This window comes from Rhinichthys klamathensis, unplaced genomic scaffold (genome assembly GCF_029890125.1).
Source record: "Rhinichthys klamathensis goyatoka isolate OS25496 unplaced genomic scaffold, OSU_Roscu_1.1 h1tg000228l_1, whole genome shotgun sequence".
Lineage (NCBI taxonomy): Eukaryota > Metazoa > Chordata > Actinopteri > Cypriniformes > Leuciscidae > Rhinichthys > Rhinichthys klamathensis.
Genome location: NW_026606752.1, coordinates 351,636 through 373,482, shown reverse-complemented (window position 1 = coordinate 373,482; position 21,847 = coordinate 351,636). Strand labels below are relative to the sequence as shown.

Sequence of the window (21,847 nt, the reverse complement as noted above, 5' to 3'; positions counted from 1 at the left end):
ATACAAGTGAAGTTAGTTTTAGCAGCATTTATTCGCAGATGCCACTCGGTTGATATTCTATATTTAATGCTAATCAACCATGAGAAAGTCTTATTGATGTGAAAAAATATATCACAAATATATCACCAATAGCACATTTATCATTGGACACCAGTTTACCTTTGAGTAAACTGAATCAAACCTGTTAGTAATTAAACTGACAAAATACAAAAGCCCTGTGGAGCGAGTGACAGAGAACTGCTTGCGTTACCAGTTCAATGGGAAGAACAATGTTATGCTAATTATGGTGGCAACGGTTCAGAGTTGTGAATGCATGTGAGGTGTTCGCTGTGTTACGAGGAGTTGTAATGTCCTTTCAGTGATACCTGTTACACTGAGTGTAGGCTACGACTTTTGTGTTTAAACAGACTTAAAACAAACACTAAAATCACATGGCCTAAATTAAATAATAATAAAAACTAAAAGTGATTCTCCAAATAGAAGAAATATCCCATCCAATATTCTGTCCCCTGGATGATTTAAAAAAAACAAAAACATTCTAGTTAAAAAAAAGAATGAAATTGATTTATTGTGTACTCTATTGTGCCTCTTATACTTTTACCAAATGTTTAAAAGTGTTGATTGAATCTGCCACAGTTCCTCTATATTTTGGGCATGTCTCATATCCAGACTTCCTTGTTTCGCTTTTAAATGTATATACTTTTCCCTTAAAATCGTTTAAAAGCTATTTTAATAATTATATGTACAATTTAATTAACTAAAACCATAGCAAATATTTACTGTCCACATAACTTTTGTCATTACCAACAATGTAAAAAAAAAAAAAATTCATGATTTGTTATCACAACATTTTTTTCTTTTTTTCAAATCAACTTAAATAACTAATGTGGTTCAGATAACGCAATATTTTGAGTTTCTGTGGATTAAACCAATCTCCTTCATTAACTCTTTTTTTAAGGCAACCAGGTTACTTACTTTTTAAAGTTAAACCAACAATAATTTAATTAGGTTATGATGTAAATAATAACTGACAGGAAATCACATCTCTTGAGAGTTTGAAGAACAGAAACGTCATTAATTTTATTTAGGCTATTTTTAATTTTAATTATACGAGTAGGCTATGCTTAGTTGTCATTACCAAAGCTGCTTATTAATGAAGTATTTTTGAAATTTGATTCAGAAATTTATTTATTTGTTTACTTGTTTGTCAAAAAAAATAATTAGCTGCTAAGGCACTTGTTGTGTTAGCAATTCCATCACCCCCTCGACATCATTACCATAACACAACAATATCAAAAACCCACAACAGCAGATATTAAAAGCTACTTAAGAAGAGCAAGGCCTGTTTTTATTCCAGGACAAATACAATGTTTAACAAATAAACTTTAAAGAAGTTTTTTCCCCCCAGATTTAAAGTAGTTAAAAGTTTCCCTAATTGTAGAATCACTCATAAATAAATTAAAATATAGAATACAAATTATTAAAATATAATTTAGGAAGGGTATTTGGATTAAAACTTTTTTTTTAAATTCCCCATAAATTCGCTGTCTTAATCGCCAAATACAAGACTCCTTCGGCTTAAATTTGGGTTTGGAATCGCTGCATTTGCAACGCTTTTATGTGGGTGTGTGAAATTAAAAACGGCTCGTTAATTTCCTCAGTTAGTGGCACGGGTTGTGGGGGGTCATATGTAAAGCACCAACCCGGCGACAACATCGGGTGCCACATTTTGGTGGTCTCGAACATCCATTGCACCTTTGCGCAACAGCCGCTTCTCCGCCGAGAGGTCCTCGCGTGCACAAAGGCAGCTTCCGAGAGGGCAGCGTCAGCGCGAGAGGCGAGAGAAACCACCTCCGGACCGCGTCCGACCATCCCAACTCGAAATCCAGCGTCGTTTTTCCAAAAGGTAAGAACTCTGCGAACACATCTCGGTTGATTTCAACCGCGGGAGTTGCCCACTCGGGCCCGGAATCGTACAGCGGACCAGTGTCGTTTCCTATCCTGCGCGAGCGTGGTTGTTCTCAACAGAAAATGGCGTCACCGTTCGTGCTGGCTGTGCAACCGGGGAAAACGCACTTGTTCTGAGCGCTTAAATTAGAGCGAGAGTTGATTCGGACTCGCCACGACTGCCCGCAGAGATAGAGCAAGTCCACGGGCCTACTTGGGGAGTGAATATGGCACTTCATAACAAAACACCGAAGAGGAGAGGACGCGCAAAGGCGGAAGGGTCACCAGACCTGTGCGCCAAAGCGGCTTCGGGAAGATGGCACAGCGCCGCAAAGCGCAGCACTTTATCATTCGGACGTGCCTTGTAATCGTGTAAATCCGCTCGAATGTGCTCGGTTTGTCACTGTTTGAGGACGCGATTGTATATTGTGGTAGGTTTGTGTTCGGAAAGCACAGCAAGTTAGTGGAAACGTCGTCTTTTGTATCAGCCTCTCGCGTCAGCCCGCCTTTACGCCGCACTCGCTCCCTGGTAAGCATCAATCCTTCTTTAAAGCTCCATTCTGCACATGGGCTCTCCTTCTCCATCAAGTTAATCTGGCCCATTGTGGTCCGCAATAGAGGAGATTTGGCCTGACAATGTAACCGTGTAAAAGAGATTTACAGAATAATGGAGCGATGCAAATTGCCTCACGAAAACGCTAAATAGCCTGAATATCTGACAAAACACGGCGATGTAACCTGCGCTTACATTTTTAAACAGTTTGGCTAAATGAAGTGTGAATGCGCCACGACGTGTCTAAATTGCGCATAGAGGGGAACGCAAACCCAGGCTATTCCAACAGGTTTTTGAACCACAAGAACAGGCACGAATAACGCAAACACACAGTTTCCGATGTTATCTGAGGGATAGTCTCGGATACATTCTCTGTTTTGCTGGTCAGATGCCTCTTTTTAGCCACTGTGGACTTGGTGATGCTCGTGCAGCCAATGGCTTCGCGCGTTCCCGCACACATGCATCCAAAATCTCCCATCATAAGTCAGCCAAACGTTTGAATTGATGCTAATATGCCTCTCCTCGTCATCCAGACGTTCCTGTGGGATATTTTTTGCTGATATTTGGAGAGTGTCACTGCTAAATTTGGGTATCAACTTTTTACGTTGTTCACATTTGGCCCCTTGTGGCCCCAATGTGTTTTGATGCGTGCTAGTGTGAATGTGAGTTTGTTTCTAAAGATGGTATGTGCATTTTTGTAGTCTAAAAGTGCGAGTTTATTATTTAACTATATGTTGATGCATCGATCTGTGAAATCGTGATATGATGTTTTTGTCTGCTCGCGAGCCTATACGTGACCCAGTGGTTCTAAACTAGCATAAGATGTTTTGATTTTTAGAGTTTATTTAAAGCATAATTTGATAGTGATTTCAATGACTAGAGTGCGTGTAACGTTAATCTCAATGCTTCAGGATGGACGGGCAAAGATAGTGTGTCTATTATTTTAAATTATTATTATTTTTTCCGGTCACGTGGCCAAATGTCTCTGATGCTTTTGGGTGGTGATGGTCATTTCAACACGTTCTCGGTTGTTTCTCGCACGCGGATATTACGGTTTAGTTTTTATTGGTATTCCGTACAAGTTCCATTGTTATGAAGTTTGCAAAGTACTAACTCAGACACGAGCACACCTTGAAACTAAGATGTGCACGCGTCTTATTGATTTGCGACCCACAAAACGACTCGTACCGAACACATGTGCCTTCCATCAGCCGAATTGCGCTATATTAAAGCATGCTGTGTTTGATTATGAAGCATAATCATGTTCGTTTGTGCAGTTGGCCACGGACACGTGTTCTCTCGTGCAGCGTTCGCGACTTCCTGCCTCGCGAATGTTTGGGTCAGGTGTATGTCCTTCACATTCACAACATGACTTAAGATTTCATTTGCGCTAGAAGAACACTTTGGAAACGAGTTACATAAAACAACGGGTAGTACATACCGAAGCACATCAATAAACATTTACCATAGTACCATGGTTTACCATAGTTAGCGCCCAAATACCACAGTTACAGCTGCTACTTACAGTTAAGCCTATGAAGAGAGAGTTTACATGAAAAGTCAAGCACTTATCATGCCACAAGACAATTTTAGTGAACTGCAATGAAGAACAAAGGATGTATAAATATGAAACGTATAGCCTACATATGTTAAGCTAAAATCTGTTAAATAGTACAATAAATTAATGTTGTTTGTCATTGCCTAAAATCATTAGCTACATTTTATGGGTTCTCAGAGGCTCTTTTATGACCTTTTTAACCAATTTACCAGTTTTACTGTAGTAACATAATGTAGTAAGTTACTATTTTGTATTTTGGCACAAATATTGAACATTATACATTTTTGTGAGTGCAGCGGATGCTAAAATTTAGATTTTTTGAGTTATTTCTGCTCTGTATAGCTGTCGGTTTCTACTTTTAGGAATCTAAAAAATGTATGTTTTGTAAAAGTTTCAGTAATCTACATTTCATATATCAGTTTAAATTTAGATTAATTTGACTAAAATGCACAAGTCCATGTGGACATGGTTTTGTAAAAGGGGCTTTAAGGCAATATATTGATATTTAAAAGCTCTGTGATCAAGAATGAAATCTCATTTTAGTTTGTCCTGTTGTCTCACATTATTCTTTCCATTACATCTGTGCAATTATGATGTTTGTTTGATGCACGGCAGACATTTACATAATTCATATTGTTTTGTCATTTTTAGCACATAACCGTTATCCCTCATATTGACATTTATTTCCTTGGTAAATAATCACGCGATCATCACAGCGACAGTAATGTCTGTTTGTCCTTGTAAATACCTTTATAATTTATATCTGATTTTTGAATTTTAACTTGTGCTACTATATGCTACTGCTGGAGAACTTGCCATTTTGAGAGACATGTGGGAATAAAGTAATTTCTCCATCAAAAGCATTCAAAAGAAATAGCTCCACTGATTAACTTTTTGATTTGTCTTTTAAGTTCATAAAGGATGGAGGCTACTAACAGTGAAGATCAGGGAAGCCTGACGAGTGATAAATGCTGCCAGACTGAGACACTTCAGGACTGCAGTTGCCAAACAACAGAAACCCCTCAAGAGCCTTGTGGCAAAAATCCAGGTAGGAACTCACTCAGCACCTTAACGTCAACATGAAATCAAAACTGACCCTGTTTCCTTTTTAAAAACACATTCCTGCCCTCATTGTGCACGATTTGTCAGTGCAAGTTAATCCAAAGTGGAAAAATGTTTTCCTTTTAGGCTGACGTTAAAAATCGCTCTTATTTTTGGCTGCATTTTGGTATGCAACGCCCACTTTCCAATATCCAATCAATTCCAAATGTTTAAAATCAACTACCGCCTACATTTTTTCTTGTTGAATCCTGTTGCATTCAGAAATGCATCACATTACAGGAGTAAAATTAGCTGAGAAGTCTGGTTTCATGTAGACTTCATGTATTTTACAAGAATTTTATTGATAAATCGAGGTTGTGTTATTCCCTTGTGGTGATATCTGTGCATAATCAAAGTTAGTTTGGATGGACTCACACATGCATTGTGAAATCAAGATTTATGCCTTCTCTATGCATGCATTAATTGCAAAGATCTATCAATGTAGTTCGATTTAAATGCAATGTCTTGTGGCGACTTGGTTGTTAATGTAGAACAATCACATTCCAATGTGTTTCTCACATATTTCCATAATTATCAATGCTGGAATAAGATTTCTAGCTCGGCGGGTTGTTACGTGTGTTCTACAGTGGTGCTAATTTCAGTGACCTGGAGTTGTTGTCTTTAAAGTAATTTATGACCATAAATAAAGACATGGGGCCCTATTTTAACGATCTAAAACGCAAGTGTCAAGCGCAAAGCGCAAGTAACTTTGTGGGCGGGTCTTGAACGCTGTTGCTATATTCCCGGCGGGATAAATGACTCTTGCGCCAGGCGCAAATCTAAAAGGGGTTGGTCTGAAGTAGCTTCATTATTCATAGGTGTGGTTTGGGCGTAACGTGAAATAAACCAATCAGAGCGTCATCTCACATTCCCTTTAAGAGCAGATGCGCTTGTTCTACAGCGGATTCATATTATAACGGCGGATTTGCCAGGCGCGCGCCAGGAGCGGTTCACAGCCGAGGAGAGCAACGTTCTCGTCAGGGCCGTAAAACACAGAGAAGTGACACTGGGGATGGAGAAACCCACCCAAATTAACTTCTGTTAAACAGGCGTATGATAATTTGGGTAAATGTGAAAGCTACATGTATGCTTTTATAATAAATTATCTATCTATCTATCTATCTATCTATCTATCTATCTATCTATCTATCTATCTATCTATCTATCTATCTATCTATCTATCTATCTATCTATCTATCTATCTATCTATCTATCTATCTATCTATCGTAATAATGTATGATTTGCAAAAATGAAAACTGCTGCATAGATGAGAGAATCAAAGTGTATGCGCGTTGTGCACATGCTACATTGATTATGGCCAAGCATGCGCCCTTAAAATAGCATAATGAACAACGCGCAACGCGCCACTGACTTTAGACTAGTTTTTTTCTGGTCAGTGGCGCAATTGTTTTATGGAACAGCAAAAGAGCAAAAGGGATTGTTTGCGCCGGAACATGCCTCCTTTTTTGCGCTGAACCGCCCAGGGAGCGCAAGTTCATTTCCTAGTTTAGCGACGTGTGTCTGTGGAGGGAAAATCACGGTTTGCGTCGGTGTACAAAGTCAATTGCGCTGGGTGCAAGATAGGGCCCATGGTGTTTTGAGGCAGATAGAGTCACGTATACTGGCTGAAAGTGAGATACACAGTCCAATCTTTCCCGTTGAAAAGAATCAGGATGGCCTTTTAATGCAAAAATAATTGTTTTAGCAAGCAGCTTATAAAAATATTTAATACACAAGGCAAGGCAAGTTTATTTATATAGAACATGTCATACAATATGGCAATTCAAAGTACTTTACACAGAAAGGAATTAAAATAATCACAAAATAAAAGCAAGGGAAATTAAAACAGTTATAAAAGGGATTAAAAGAGATATACGATAAAGTTATAAAATGAATTAAGAGTAAAAAGATGATACATAGATTAACTTCTCATCTGGTAAAACACAGGTGTATCATATTTATTCACAATTGCCCCTCTTAATATTCATTCTGGATACAGAGATGTTGATTTGATGTTTAAACACAAGTTATGAATAAATGGCTTTTTTCAATGTTGAAAAAAAAAGTCAAATATTTTAGAAGCAAATGTTGTCTATACGTTTAACATTTTATTTTATTTAAAGGTACGCTAAGTAACTTTTGGCCCTCTAGCGGTTAAAAAAACTAGATGCATTTTGCGGAAGAACATTGTTATGGTTGTGCTTCGGCTCTGCGTGACTACACGGACGAATATGGTTATCCTACTGCTCATAAAATATGCACTACTTGTTTTAAGAGGCTTAAGAGATATAACCAGTTTAGATGTAAAGGATCTCAAGCTAAGTAGCTGAAGACGTTACTGTCGCTATACCCATTAATAGACACGGTACTTCCTTAAAGATCAATTCCAGCACAACAACAACCATAATGAAGGGACCCTTCACAATAGATAATGATTTACAATAAACTCTGTTAGAGGGCCACAGATGGCTATTTATCTTTTCAATAAAATACCTTACTCGACCTATTGAGTTATAAAAACGCCATTTCTACTTTTTACAACATTTCAAATCCCTCAGTTCTTGCCATCTCCGGGAAGCCAAGCCAATGTTGATTCTGGTTTTATTACGTTCTCTTTTTTGCCAGCAGACTCTCCTCTGTTCGGCATTTCTTTAAAACAATGACTCCCCGCAGGTTCGAGATTTACCTGCTCCATGTCAACCTTTCTCGCTCTTTGTGACAACTAACCTTTCCCACTCCCATACTCTCGTCAAACTTTTCTCTATTTATGGATATGAGGAGATGTATGTACGCAATTTCCTGTGAAAGCTATTCGACCCGTCTAAAAATAAACACTTATAAGAGGCTTACCATAGTGAATCAGGGTAGGACAAAAACACTTTTTGGAAGAAGGATTGATGTAATTGACTCATTATTTAAATTTTGAACAAAAATGTAAACCTGCATTTACTAACTTTTTAAGTTTCCACTTTGACAAAACTATATTATAGTACAATAACCCTGCTAATGCACTGTGAAATGTGCAGCGTATTTTAATACATTTAAAGGAAAAAAGTATGTTAGCAAACTGTAGGCAGATGGTTTTAAATAGTCCAAGTAATGTAATATTCTCATGAGTTCTCGTAGTTAATGTAATGTGCGCCATAACTTTCAGACACCTGGTATCAGATGAGAAGGTGTAACTTACACATCATCAAAAGTCCCTGCAGATTTTACCAGGTGACTCTCAGTTGGTAGACATCCATGAGAAGAAAATAACAGAAAGTCGAAATCACTACTAACAATAAAGAGTTGCCTTAAGGAACAATGATAGAGTCTTGCAGGTGTACAAAAGAATGATGAGAGTGTTGCAAGCCAAAAGATGCTTATGTCCGTGGGGAAATAGATCAACTATTTTATTTGTCCTGGCCTCGGCTATGGCCTCACTTCCCTCCAGTCTTTGTTGGACTCGTCTCTGATAACTAAACACTGAGTAGTTTCATCTAGACAGGGTTTTTTTAAAGACAGACTCTCGGCTGGTTTATTTGAAAGCTTAAAGGAAAGATGCCATACATAGATTCATTGATGTTATTTATTTAGGAATTATACACAGGTAGTATTGAAAAAATAGAAACTAATAGAATAGACGATTCTATTTCCCGCCAACCCTCCAAATTTTATGTATAATATATCTATTTTTTCAAATGTAGTCTTTTAAAAAGGCATCTGAAAAAATAAACGATTAATTTTCTATAAATGTCGTTACTGAAATATATGAAATGCTTCGAATACTCATTTTCCGCAGAATAGATACACGATACCAGCTGTGCTTTCTCGCTCTCTCATCTATCCGACAGCGAGTTCCGCACAAACCCGCCTCCCCTCACTCACTTACTCGTTTCAATTGTTCATATTGTTGCTGTTACAGGGCTTGAAATTCGGCGTGGGATTTTGCATATTGTGCATAATTTTACTAATTCACGCAGATTTTGTGCTCACACACAAACTGCGCGAACATAAAACCACCTATCGGTACTAAATTTAGTTCTTTTTTTGCTGCTTAAACAGTCAAATACACACAAAATAATGTCCATCGTCGTGTATTCGCGAGTATTCTCGTAAACACAGTCAATTATGTTTTAAGTGAACATTAACAGTTGAGAAAGAAAACGCATGTGTTGCAGTATATTGGATCCGTGCGTCAGGTCTTAAAGTGACAGAAGCCTAATACACCTGCTGCCAAATTATAAGATAATATTAAAAATATCTATATGGCAGTTTTCTCCATGGTATCAATGTCAAAATTGTGGCCAGTGAAAATGCTGAGTGGCTCGTAACTTTGGAAAACCACTGGCCACAGTGGCTGGTGAGCAAAAAAGTTGTCAAGCTCTGATAACAATTCTTATTTTTCTTGAACATTTGCATTAATCATAATAAGAATACAATTATACAAGCAGTGAGTTCATTCCTATAATTATTATCTATGGTCTGTTTGTATGTAGTCCATCCTCCTGTCATGCACTAAAGTTGGCATCATGTGTAGGTGAGCAAAGACACATGTGGGATTAGAAATACATATGGCTTTTATTCAAATTAAAATGCAAATGAAAGGCAGAAATGGATCCAGGAATGAATTGTGAAGTTCATAGGGTGTGCAGTTCAGGCTGTGCAGGAGGGTCGGTAGTTCCATGGGCACATGAGCAGGCAGTCACCGGCTTTTTGTTTGAATTAGCTGTAAACCAGGTACCATTGGGTGTCTTGCCACACCCTTACCCCTTAGTCCCTACAACAGATTTAAACCATTTACTGTCCCCATACCTGAATGATGGAACTCCAACAGAAGACTTTTGTGAAAACATGTTTTACATTAAGTATAATCTAAAATGTTCCTTTCACTGTTTTCTGTTTTAGTACATTCGATTGAGCCTGGTGATCCACCCCTGCTTCAAAAGCAGCTCCAGACATCCAAGTCAGGAATTCTTCAAATCATTGAGTGTTTTCGCTCAGGTACTTCAATCCCAGAACTTTGATCATTCAGTAAATGCATGTCATGAAGGCCTCTTTTATTCACCAGACACAACACATTTGGCCATTACCAAGACATTGTCTGTCCTTACTGAAAGTAAATTGCTATACAACGAAACAAAGTTGAAACCTATGTTGAGTGAGATTTTGAACAATGAGATTTCCCTCTAATAGTTTTCTTACATGAATGTATGTTTCCTTATTGCCTAAGGATAATTGCTTGCTTTCAACATGTGCTGTTATTGCAGGTACAACTCAACTCAAACACATGCTGTTGAAGGAGGTTGACACCATATTTGAGTGCAAAATCTGTCGAAGTCTGTTCCGTGGTCTACCGAATCTGGTCACTCACAAGGAGCTCTACTGCTTTTCCCGACAACCTCAGTCAGATGGTTTGTACATCCATTTAAGTGCTCTGACTTTTAAAGTGTTTCAAAGCCTGTATGACTTGATTTTTTTTTCTGCAGAACACAAAAGGAATATATTTTGAAAAATGCTTCATCAACAGTTCAAAGTCAATTGGAGTCCAAACACATTGCACTCCATTAACTTTCTTTGTATGGACAAAACATTAATTTTCAAAATATCTTCTTTTTGTGTTCCACAAAAGGAAGAAATGTGAAAACACTCAATCAACTACATAGCAATGCCCTAGTAACCGGTTGGCAGTAGCCTGATTGAGTTCTGCATGGGCAAGCACCATTCATGTTTTCTTCAAAAGATGTACTTCAAATTGTTGCAATTGGGACCATGATTATAATAGTATTTATTAATTAGATTAATATTTTGTGATGTTACTACTTTCTGCAGAGCCTTCACAAGGTGGGCAGAGCCAAGCCATCAAAGAACTTCTTCAAGCCATCTATCCACAGAAAGAACAAGAAAAACATGTAATTGAGCTGGAAGCCATTGAGACCAACCCCAATGCAGTGTTTCAACACGTGGCAGTAGTGGAAATTCAGGACACGCCAGAAACCCCAGCCCCTACCCCCGAGACCGTGATCCCAATACCTGAGAAGAAAAATCGCCGCAAATCTATTTTGGCACCCAAAAAGGTCCAGCAGTCAGATTTTGAGGACGAGATGGAAACTGAACCTGAAGAACCACCTGCTAAAGAAGGTCAGAGCTGTGAAGAGCAAATAAAGATTGAGCCAGTAGTAGGGGAGGAAGAAGAAGAGGAGAGTGCCGCCTCTGAGATAAAGGAGATGAGGATCTCTTGCTGTCTCTGTGGAAAAGACTTCAGCTCCAGACGCAGCGTGCGACGCCACTGCCGAAAAATGCATTGGCAGAGGATGGAGGAGTTGCGCAAATTTACAGAGACGCGCACCGTTCCCACCAGCCTGCTGTCTATGGTGAAGGACAAGCATCCTGCTGAACCACCACCTTCTCCAGGGAAGAGCTGCCCAGTGTGCAAAAAGTCCTTTGCCACCAAGGCCAATGTTCGTCGCCACTTCGACGAGGTCCACCGTGGCTTAAAGCGGGATTTGATCACACCGGAAATTGCCACAAGACCAGGCCAGCCTCTTTTACTTGAAACTCAACCTCCTTCTCCAGCGAAAGCTCCAAGCTCTCCAATCAAGCAAGAAAAGGCACAGTACAACCTGACAAATTGTCGCTGCAAGCTGTGCAAACGCAAGTACAGCTCCCAACTAATGCTTAGGCGGCACATGCGAATCGTTCATAAGATACCAATTCTAGAAAACAGCTCTCAGAAGGCCAAATCGAAGCACGAGAGAAAAGATAAGGTTTATGCAAAGAAAGTGTCTCTTTCAAGAGCTTCAGAGGAAGAGGGAAACCACGGTGTGAGTTTTGACTTTAAGAGGATCTACTGCTGGTTGTGTAAACGCCAGTTCAGTACTAGTCAGAACCTGGGCAAGCATATTTCCGAGCTGCACACCGATGGAAACGATAGCATCTACATAAAGTTTTACCGCTGCCCCATCTGCAGATACGAGTCACGCCGGAAGCGGGATGTCATCCGCCATATCACAGTGGTTCACAAGAAGTCGTCACGCTATCTGGCTAAGGTTATGCCTGCCTTGGAGAACCAGGCTGTGAAGAAACCAGCTGATGCAATCTTGAACAACTCAAACAAGAAACCAAATTCGAAAGAAGAGGGTAACGGGAAGCATAAAACGCAAGACCCACCAGCTTCCCCTAACAGTCGTCAACAAGATCCTCTCATGTCACCCAAAACAAAGAAACAAGAATCCCCAACATCCCCCAACACTCGAAAGCATTCTGCGCTCACGTCGCTTAACACAGGCAAACTCGAGTCTCCGCTCACACCAAATAGACAAGACAAGAACCTTCAAGCTACCAAGAACCCGCATGTCACTCGCAGTCATAATGTTACCAAGGGTGCACCCATCACCAGAAGCCAGGAGACCTGCACTGAGGTTAGGGTAACTAAAAACTTTTCCCTCCACGCATGCGATATGTGTGGCCGGGCATTTGCCAAAAAGGTCTACCTTGAGACTCATAGGCGGAGACACAGGACTGCCATCGCAAGTGGGGACAAATTACAAGGAAGAAGCACTCGATCAAAGGCCCTCATTTGGTAGGTTCCTTCTTTGTTATGCCATTTATTCAACAAGCACATTAAGATGCTTGCCTTAAAGCCCTAACCCTAAGCATTAGACTTCAGGCTGTAACTCGTTATGGACAAGAATGGTATCTCAAATTGAGCGGTCTTTCAAGGTGTGATGTTACCTTTCTAAGCAATTAGACTTGAAAATTCTCCAGACATTAAAAAAATTGGGGGGGATTCCCATAGATTACTTTGAAAAAGGAACATATCTAGGGACCAGAATGTCATAGAGAATTGGGGTTTGGGTTTTTTGTCTGGGACCAGTAAGTTACCTCCTAGCAAATACTGAGTAATTACCTAGAACACCCTAGCACGGGGTGTCCAATCCTGCTCCTGGAGGGCTAATATTTAGCTCCAGCCAGCCCCAACACACTTCCTTGGAAGTTTCTAGAATTCCCGAAGTCCTTGATTGGCTGGTTCAGGTGTGTATTTATGATCGGGGCTAAACTCTGCAGGATAGTGACCCTACAGGAGCAGAAATGGACACGTCTGCCTTAGTGCAATAGCGGCGAGTTTTGTAAAAATGTAGTTCAAAATGCTGTCGATAACAAGTTACAGAGTACTACCATAGCATGTAAATAACACTGTATAATACTTAATAAATATGTTATACAGCCATCTTTGGTTAGCCTGGGAATACCCAGACAACTTCCGGCAAATTTAGATTTGCTCTGAAAGTTAGTCTGGCAAAGAGCTCATTCAAGCCCATTTCCAATCCGTCGAAATCGCGGCACCAATCAGAAACGTTGGGGCGGGCTTTACACGATGACGACAGCGCTGGGATTTTGAAGCAGATTTTGTAGCCTACATTACAAAGATGGATGCCGCCGTCGAACATCACTCGTTCGAATCAGCTATCGCGTCTGTTTTAAGCGATTTGAACGTTTCCTTTTAGTTAAAAACTGAGCAAAGAACAACACTCGGAGATGTTTTTTCGCCGCTCTGCATACGTCATCTCCTTCATCGCTCTGATTGGTTTAGGTCTATCCGCGACGTCCGTTGGTGACGCCCCTCTGGAAATGATTTGTCTATGACACTTTGCCAGACCATAACTCCGTTACAACTGAGAATGGTCTGGTTTTAACCAGGCTAATCTTTGGTACTCTTAAGAACGCACTACTTAGTGTACAAAAAATAGTGATCTTAGACTGTTGAATAAGATGAAAGACTTTCCTAGACTGTCTATTAATCTGTCTATGCACATTTGGTTTAATTTTGTTATCCAAGCCTCTGTGCATATTTTTTCCCTCATCACATGCTCAGACAAATAATCTAAGGTCACTGTAATAGGAATTGCTCTCTAATTTGAATGCATGGTGCAGACAGTATCAGAGAGGGATTCCCCATTGTCTGCTCTCTGTAATAGATATGTAGATGTGTTGAACTTTTACACGTTTTGACCTGACCTTTTAAACTTCCGGGGGCCTCCAGTGGTTTTGCCGAAAGAATAGCGATGCTCGAGAAGTTTTTGTAAATGTCCATTCCCTTAAAGTGATAGTTCACCTACAAATGGAAATTAATATAATTGGCTCAAAGTCTTGTTGTTCCTAACCGATAATTTGTTGAAATAAGAATGTAGAAGGAAGGAAAGTCGTACAGGTGTGGGGCGACATGACAGAACCTTCATTGTTACATGAACTATCCCTTTAACATTTTCGCACACTTTTCTCTTTTAAATCATTCCTATTATTCACTTTTGATAGTTATGTTGTTATATATTTAATGAGGAATGATTTGTTTGATTCTCTCTCACTTTTCCTTTCTCTTCTGTCCATTTAGACTTTTTTTTTTCAGAATACATAGCACATTTGCACTGGATTTCATGGATGGGTTTATCTCCATGCGAAAGAAGAGGAAGGAATATGGACAAACTTATGGGTAGAAAACAAACGATAACCTTTGTATAATGGGATTGAATGAGTCAAGAATGAAGTGCGCCCAAAATGTTGTTCCTGATTTTTACCCTAGAGGACGCTGTAGTAAAAGAAATGGTATCCGATCTTCATTTGATTTTGAATGAGTTTTGATTTATTGGTGTTGGCAAAATGTTTAAAGTAAACAACTCTCAAAATGAATTTCGATTAATTTGTCAACGGATTATACCACTATTTTTTTGTATTCTCAACAACAGTTTAAAAATACAGAAAGAATGTTTATAAATGGACAATGGACTGAGTGTAAAATACATAGGAGGTTGATCTGTATATGAACAGCATGTCTAACTAATGTTAAATATTCATAAGTAGATAAATTCATGTAACTCTGCTTCATATTTCCCTGCCATGTGTTCACCTCTCTAATCAACTATGGATTGAAATGCTGCTAATTTGTTAGAAATGTACTTATATTTCTTCTACCCTTTAAAGTCGAAGCCTATATATTAAGCTGCTCAGGATGCATCTTAAATGAGAGCCCACATTTTTTAACAGCTTAAACTATTTTGTCTTTAACAAAAGGTTGCAACTGTGACTAAAACGAAATAGATACTACTGGTAGCCTACTAAGTAGTTTGGTAGCCTACTAATAACTAAAGCTAATGAGAAATTAATTTTCAGTTTTCGTAGATGGCTCTGATCATTGCTTTCAAGTATAATGAAGCTTTTGAGCAAGTACAATTCCTTTTAGTTGGGGTGCATGCAGAATGCTTTGAAACATTTGTTTTTGTGTATAATAGAGCTTTTTTCCAAACGCTATAGATTTATTCTGATGCACACTCCTTTTTATTTGCAAAATCCTGGTATACCCTTGCTTGCAGTAGGATTTTTTTGTTCAAATAAAGATAATAAACACATTCTTTGTCAACTTTTTTATATACTACCCTTCCAATAAAAAAGGATTTTGATTGTTGTATTTAATGCCACCAGGATAGATAAATATATTCAGTAGACTATATACAGTACGGGTCAAAAGTTTGGAAACATTACTATTTTTAGTGTTTTTTAATGCTCATCAAGCCATACATTTATTTGTAAATAAAGAAAAAAACGGTAATGTGAAATTACAATTTAAAATAATGTATTAATTTTAATATACTTTAAAATATAATTTATTTCTGTGATGCAAAACTGAATTTTCATCAGCCATTACTTCATCAGAAAAACAGAATAAATTACTTGAAAATTTAAAATTAGTCACCTTATGCTCAAATGCTCATTAAAGGTTTAAGTAAATAAGAGAAATGACCTCAGGTGGTGTGAGACTCCTGCCAAGCATAAATAGCTCAGGTCACGTACGTACACCTCACTCCTCCTAAATGGAATTAGCCTACGTCAGCATGTTTGTGAGCTCAGCAATCCACACTTGAGTGAGCGCGAAACTCAAACACTCTCTTTCTACGCATTATCACGGAAGCGAACTATAAAGCGAACTTGTATAGATCAGGAAAGGTAGGCCTAGGTTTTTTTTTGCCGAGACACAATATAGGCAAGTGTAAATAGCCCATGAGACCAGGAAAACAACAACAAAAAAAATCAATAAAATTAAACTTTGAACAGGCCAGTATCTCTATAGGCTGTATACACTGGAAAGGAATATTGCCCTTTATTGCTGTCAAAACCAACTTTCTGTTTACATATGATTCATTCCTACTATGCAGTGCATTTTCATGCATCAGGAGACCGAGGTCACATTTTTCCACTCTAGTGAATATTTTTCAGGGGTAGCAGGTTCATTTATTGTTATTTTTTTGTATAGACATATTTAAAGAATGACAGTTAACGTCAGTTGAAAAGTTGAAGATGCAGTGTTGTTTCAGGGTTGTCTACATTTTATTTTATAATTTATTAACAATGTGAAATAGCCTTTAGTTTTGCTTTAGTTTTTTAATAGCCTATTTCTAAAGCTTTAATTTATTTTTATTTCAGTTATAGTTGTATTAATTTTAGTAGCCTAATTTATTTCAGTTAGTTGCCAATGTAACATCTCTAAAATGTTTTTTTAAACTTTACGTTTTTCATCTAATAGCCAACTTTTATTTTATTTCAACTTTATTTTCAAAAACATTTTTAATAGGCTACTTTTAATTTTAACAACAACAATGCCTAGCCTACTGCACAACAGGAATTCTCCGTGTAAGTCCACAGTGTTCACACTAGATGGAGCAAAAAGATCATTCACAGCAGTGACTGTTGAACAGCTTGATCTCTTCAAACGAGTTGTCAAGCCACACTGAACTGCTATTTCTACAGTTTTGCATTGGTCAGTCTGAAGAGCAAAACATATTTTTACAAATATCATATAGGCTAGCACCGCGCGAACCTTAAAAATAACAAATGCGCGTTACTTAAATGTCATAGTGTTTAAGGGGTTTCTAAAAAAAAAAAATATATATATATATATATATTTTCCTTAAACTTGCACCATTCGCACAATATTGACTCCAGTTTCCCTCGATGTGGCCCGGGGCGAAGAAAGCGTCCAAATTGTCAGACCAATCATAACGGAGTGGGAGTATTTGCGCGAGAAATGATGCGCTCGTGCGCTCTGTGTGCCTCTCGCGCGCTGTCCCTCCCAGCAGCATCAAAGCAGCAGCGATCAGCGCGCGACCACAGCTCAGGCACCTGCAGGTATGAATGGATTCAAAATGTTATTTCTTTAAATCTGCCAAAGCAATAGAGTGAGTTATGCTGTTCTGTAGCCTAATATGGCATTTTCTATGTGTTTAATTGTTGCAGTGCTGTTTTGGTGCAACTATGATGTGCTGAAATGTTTCGTGGTGATGCTGATTGCATTTAATCTATAGCCATTATTATAGATGAGAAAGACTGACAGTATGTTTTTCTGCCGTTTAAAAGTTTCATGCAGTACCAACCGTATATGCGCAAAGCTTTTTTTCATTCCTAAAGAGGGTCGCTGACATCATGCCTTTTTAATGAGTTCTAATGCAACAATGTTGACCGTGTGCTCTATTCGTTCACATTTATTAACTAATAATAATAATTATACTTGATAGGGTTGAATGTATTAACCATACATTGTGCAGTAGATTTTGGCTACTTAAAGAGACAGTTCACTCATAAAAAAAGAACATTCTCATACTCACCCTCATGTTATTTCAAACCTGTATGACTTTTTTTCTTCTGCTGTGGAGCACAAAAAAAAAAAGAGTCGCATTCACATTCATGATATGGAAAAAAGATGCATTGAAAGCGACAGCTGACTGAGACTATCAGTCTCCAGCCATCTCCATTTGTGGTCTATAGAAGAAATAAATTGCTTTGTAATGACATGAGGGTCAGTAAATGACGCTTTGTTGGCGAACTGTCCCTTTTAGAGTTTTATTTGACTGAAGGAATCATAAACTTATTCTGCGATGATGGTTTTGCCTCATGTTTTCTACTGCTCTTTATTGGGATCGATTTCCGGCAGCATTTGTTGAGCACATTGGCTCACTTGTTGTATAAAGATATTCAAAACGAAAGTGTAAAACAGGTTAATTATGTTTGCGTATTATTTATGCATGCTTTGGAAGCCGATTGTCAGATCAGATGTGTTGAGCAAGTACACAAATGCCCTGATCGGTCTCCATTTTTCACACTTAGAGGCTCCTTGCTGTGCAGTGCATATGTGTGTTCTGAAAAAAATGTGCCCAATCTTTGCTGATGAAGGCGTATTCCTCTGCTGTTCCCTCTCACACAGGGTTCTAATGGTCTGTGACCTCTGTAATTGAGGAGATAGCAACTATGTGATTGCCTCATATTCCATCATCGCCCTTCTTCGTATCCCCCCAAAAAACCTCCAGGCGACTCCAATGGTCTCCTTGTCGTCGGATTCCATTATCCGGTACGCAGTGGCTCCGGTGAGGGGCACTGATGACCCCTTTTGGTTATTGCGCTCCGTCCCTGCTGGCTTCCCACCTTTGTAACTGCATCCCCACTGCTGCTTGTGCATCTGGATCCACTTTATGTCGCCATGTTGAGTGCCTTTGAATGGTATGGCTGTCTTCTTCTTCTGACGGGGATGACAAGATCCGTCGGCCAGCGTACGGATCCACTAACGCCCCCTGCCCCCGAGTATGCCCACTCTATACGACTGGATGGTGACATCATCCTGGGGGGTCTCTTCCCGGTGCACGCTCGGGGCGAACGTGGCGCCCCTTGTGGGGAACTGAAGAAAGAGAAGGGTATTCATCGGTTAGAGGCCATGCTTTTCGCCATCGACCTCATCAACAAAGACCCCGACCTGCTGCCCAACGTGACCCTGGGGGCGCGCATATTGGACACCTGCTCGCGCGACACCTACGCCCTGGAACAGTCGCTCACCTTCGTGCAGGCGCTCATCGAGCGAGATTCTACCGACGTGCGATGCGCTAGTGGCGAGCAGCCGATCTTCGCCAAGCCGGACAAGATCATCGGTGTGATCGGTGCAGCGGCTAGTTCTGTCTCCATCATGGTGGCCAACATCCTACGCCTGTTTAAGGTAATTTCTGTCATTGCTACACTATTGGTTGGTGGCTTTGCTTCGGGACCAACAAAACAAGAGGCAAACCGTAGTTTAGGGTGTATTTTCTTCTACTTTGCAAAGCTTTAGTCATGGTTTTCAAGGCATGTCACACACCTGTCCATGCTAGCTTTTGCTTAATATGGCGTATAGTTTCAAAGATTTGAGGAATGAACTTGCGCCAAAATGCCGCAAAGTTTGATTGGATGCGCAACCTTTGACATAAACAACAACAGATATGGGGGGAAAAAATCGAGGCTGTAAATAAAAGATTATTGGAATAATCTTCACATTTAATTCAATATGCTACTTGTCATTTCTTTGTATTTACTTGTTAAATTTATTAGCAATTTCTGAGTGAAAATTGTTTTGAAATAAAACCAAAATCAAAATTTATCGGTTTTTGGCTTGTTTTCCCACTTTTGTAGTTATTAGTATCGGGCCAATACATGGCCGATAATCAGGCCCTGTCCACACGGACACGGGTATTTTTATAACCGTGACTTTTTTTACGCGGTTCGGCCGTTCGTCCACACGAAAACGCACTGAAACCGAAAATTTTTGAAAACCCCTGCCAGGGTGAGGATTTTCAGAAACGCCGGTTACAGTGTTGTCGTGTAGACAGTGAAACCGGGGTTTTTGCATTGCGACGTCAGAGTGTGCGCCGTTATCCGCTGTGTTTGACGTCAGATTTGCGCTTTTGATTGGCCAACATGGCTTTACGGTTAAGGTGTATATCGCCGCCTGCTGGCGTGGCATGCTCTTGACCGCGCTTGATAGCGTGTTTTTGCGTTTTCATGTAGACGGAGTGGACGGGTGTGTGGATGCATGTGTGGACGGGATTTTTTTTAAAAACGCTGTAGGAAAAACTCCGGTTATAAAAATACCCGTGTCCGTGTGGACAAGGCCTCAGTCTACCTCTAATTAGTGCCATATCGGTGATTGGTCGATATTACACTTTTTTTTTTTAAATGATCAGTGTCCGCTGATAGTGGATACTTCATTGAAATGAACACCTTTGCGCTCATCTAACACTTATTTAAAGTTAATCTTTAAAAACACTAATAATTCAGTAATACTGTTAAATCTAATCTTTAGCAAATCTCAAAACAAATATGTAGCATTTTTAGTGTTTTATTTTAAGTGCATTTAGACAAAACAGTATAGAATTTCAATATCAGTATTTTATCGGTTATCGTAAATCATTAGAAGCTTATCTGTATTTTAATAGCAGTGCATCCAAGCTACTTTTTAAAAAGTGTATTTACATTTCCCACTTTACCTTGCATGATTGATTATATGGATGGGTACTTTTTATTATTTGAATTTAGCATTGTAATTTCTTCTATCTCACAGAGTGATTCAGATGCATGCTCAGAGGAATTCATTGCACACACTTTTTGACAGCACTGTACTGACTGTTAGTGGATGTAGCAGCCTGTAATAGAATCTGTTTTGAGGGCTAATCAATAATCACTCGAGTCTCTTAAGCAGTAAACAGGGACTACTAATGAGTATAAACGAACAGAAATTTGTCAGACTTTTCAGAATCGTCTCCAATAGCGTTGAACCACTGGATCTGTAGATTAAATATTTTTCCGGATTGTCCTAAACGGATTAATTTGCTGTTATCTGGTGTTCCCTTTTTTTCCCCATTTGAGTCACAAAAATACTGCCACTGGGTGTTTCATGTCTCATTAATAATTGAGTGTCTGTTATAGATACTAAATATAGCTGGCTTGTAATTGGATCAAATAATGGGTGTCATGTTTATCTGAAGAAAGCATTCACCTTTTCATCTGCAGAAAATATTAGACACACCGTGACTTCATCTGCAGTAGATTATGAAAATAGAACCACAGAAATGGTTGGAGAGGGACGGTGTGATTTGGGATGCGGTTGAAAGCCTTGTTTTCACTATTTATGGAGCATATTGTTAATCTGATTGGTAGTTTGTGTCTATCATAGGCTATGCAAAAAGTTTGATCTGCATTGCAGTGTAACCAGTGTTGAAACTCAGCATGGACTTCAGAAAAAGTGAGATGTCTGGCTGTTTACCTGTATTGAGCTTGTTGATTCGCCACTGCATTGTTCTTCACCTTGTGCATCAATCATTTAAATCAGATATCGATTGTGGATTTTTCTTTCATTTGTTTCTTTGTACAGTCGCAAGCTTTCATGGATCAATTTAAGCTGAGGCAGTAGATGCTTGATTCCCTTTGCTGTTTTTTGAAATTTTAGAGCGTCCCCGACTACGTAGAAAATATGTTATTGGATTACTTACCCTGAAATTCCGTCTTTTCTGTTTCCTTTGCTTCTTCCTCTCATTGATCTGCGGAGACTGGACATTTGAAAGTGATATGTGTCTGGTCTCAAAACAGGATGTATTTGGAGAAGTCATTGAGTTTGTTTCTGCATTGGATTTACTGTAGCTCAAGGCTAGCAATTAACTTAGTAAGAGAAAGTTAAGTAGATGTATCATGAACCGCATCTAATCCGTAATCTAATACATTGACTTTTTGAAGAAATTTCTGTCAGGATGCGATTCATTTTGCGCAATCCAATCATCACTGCGCAACCAGCACAGTTAGATAACCTCTTGCTAGCTAATGTTAGCTAACAGTCGGCTAATCTACATTATGTCTAATGTCTTAA

General features: G+C 39.1%; 2 protein-coding genes across 4 annotated transcripts in view; both read left to right on the top strand.

Moving 5' to 3' along the window:
* Positions 1-1,638: 1,638 nt before the first annotated feature.
* On the top strand, positions 1,639-12,847 carry znf800a (zinc finger protein 800a). Its single transcript, XM_056264901.1, has 5 exons — positions 1,639-1,908; positions 4,971-5,106; positions 10,051-10,146; positions 10,413-10,556; positions 10,975-12,847. Exons 2-5 carry the CDS (start codon positions 4,980-4,982, stop codon positions 12,726-12,728), a joined length of 2,121 nt encoding a protein of 706 aa, XP_056120876.1. The 5' UTR covers positions 1,639-1,908; positions 4,971-4,979; the 3' UTR covers positions 12,729-12,847.
* A 4,317-nt stretch (positions 12,848-17,164) lies between these two features.
* Positions 17,165-21,847, top strand: part of grm8b (glutamate receptor, metabotropic 8b) — a 205,371-nt gene continuing 200,688 nt past the window's right edge. The window contains exons 1-2 of one of the 3 annotated variants that reach the window (XM_056264900.1): positions 17,165-17,319; positions 18,392-19,171. In XM_056264900.1, coding sequence (XP_056120875.1) covers positions 18,665-19,171 — 507 coding nt within the window. In that variant the 5' untranslated portion in view covers positions 17,165-17,319; positions 18,392-18,664. The remainder of the gene's footprint in view (positions 17,320-18,391; positions 19,172-21,847) is intronic. The other 2 variants (XM_056264898.1, XM_056264899.1) reach the window with 2 other exon arrangements.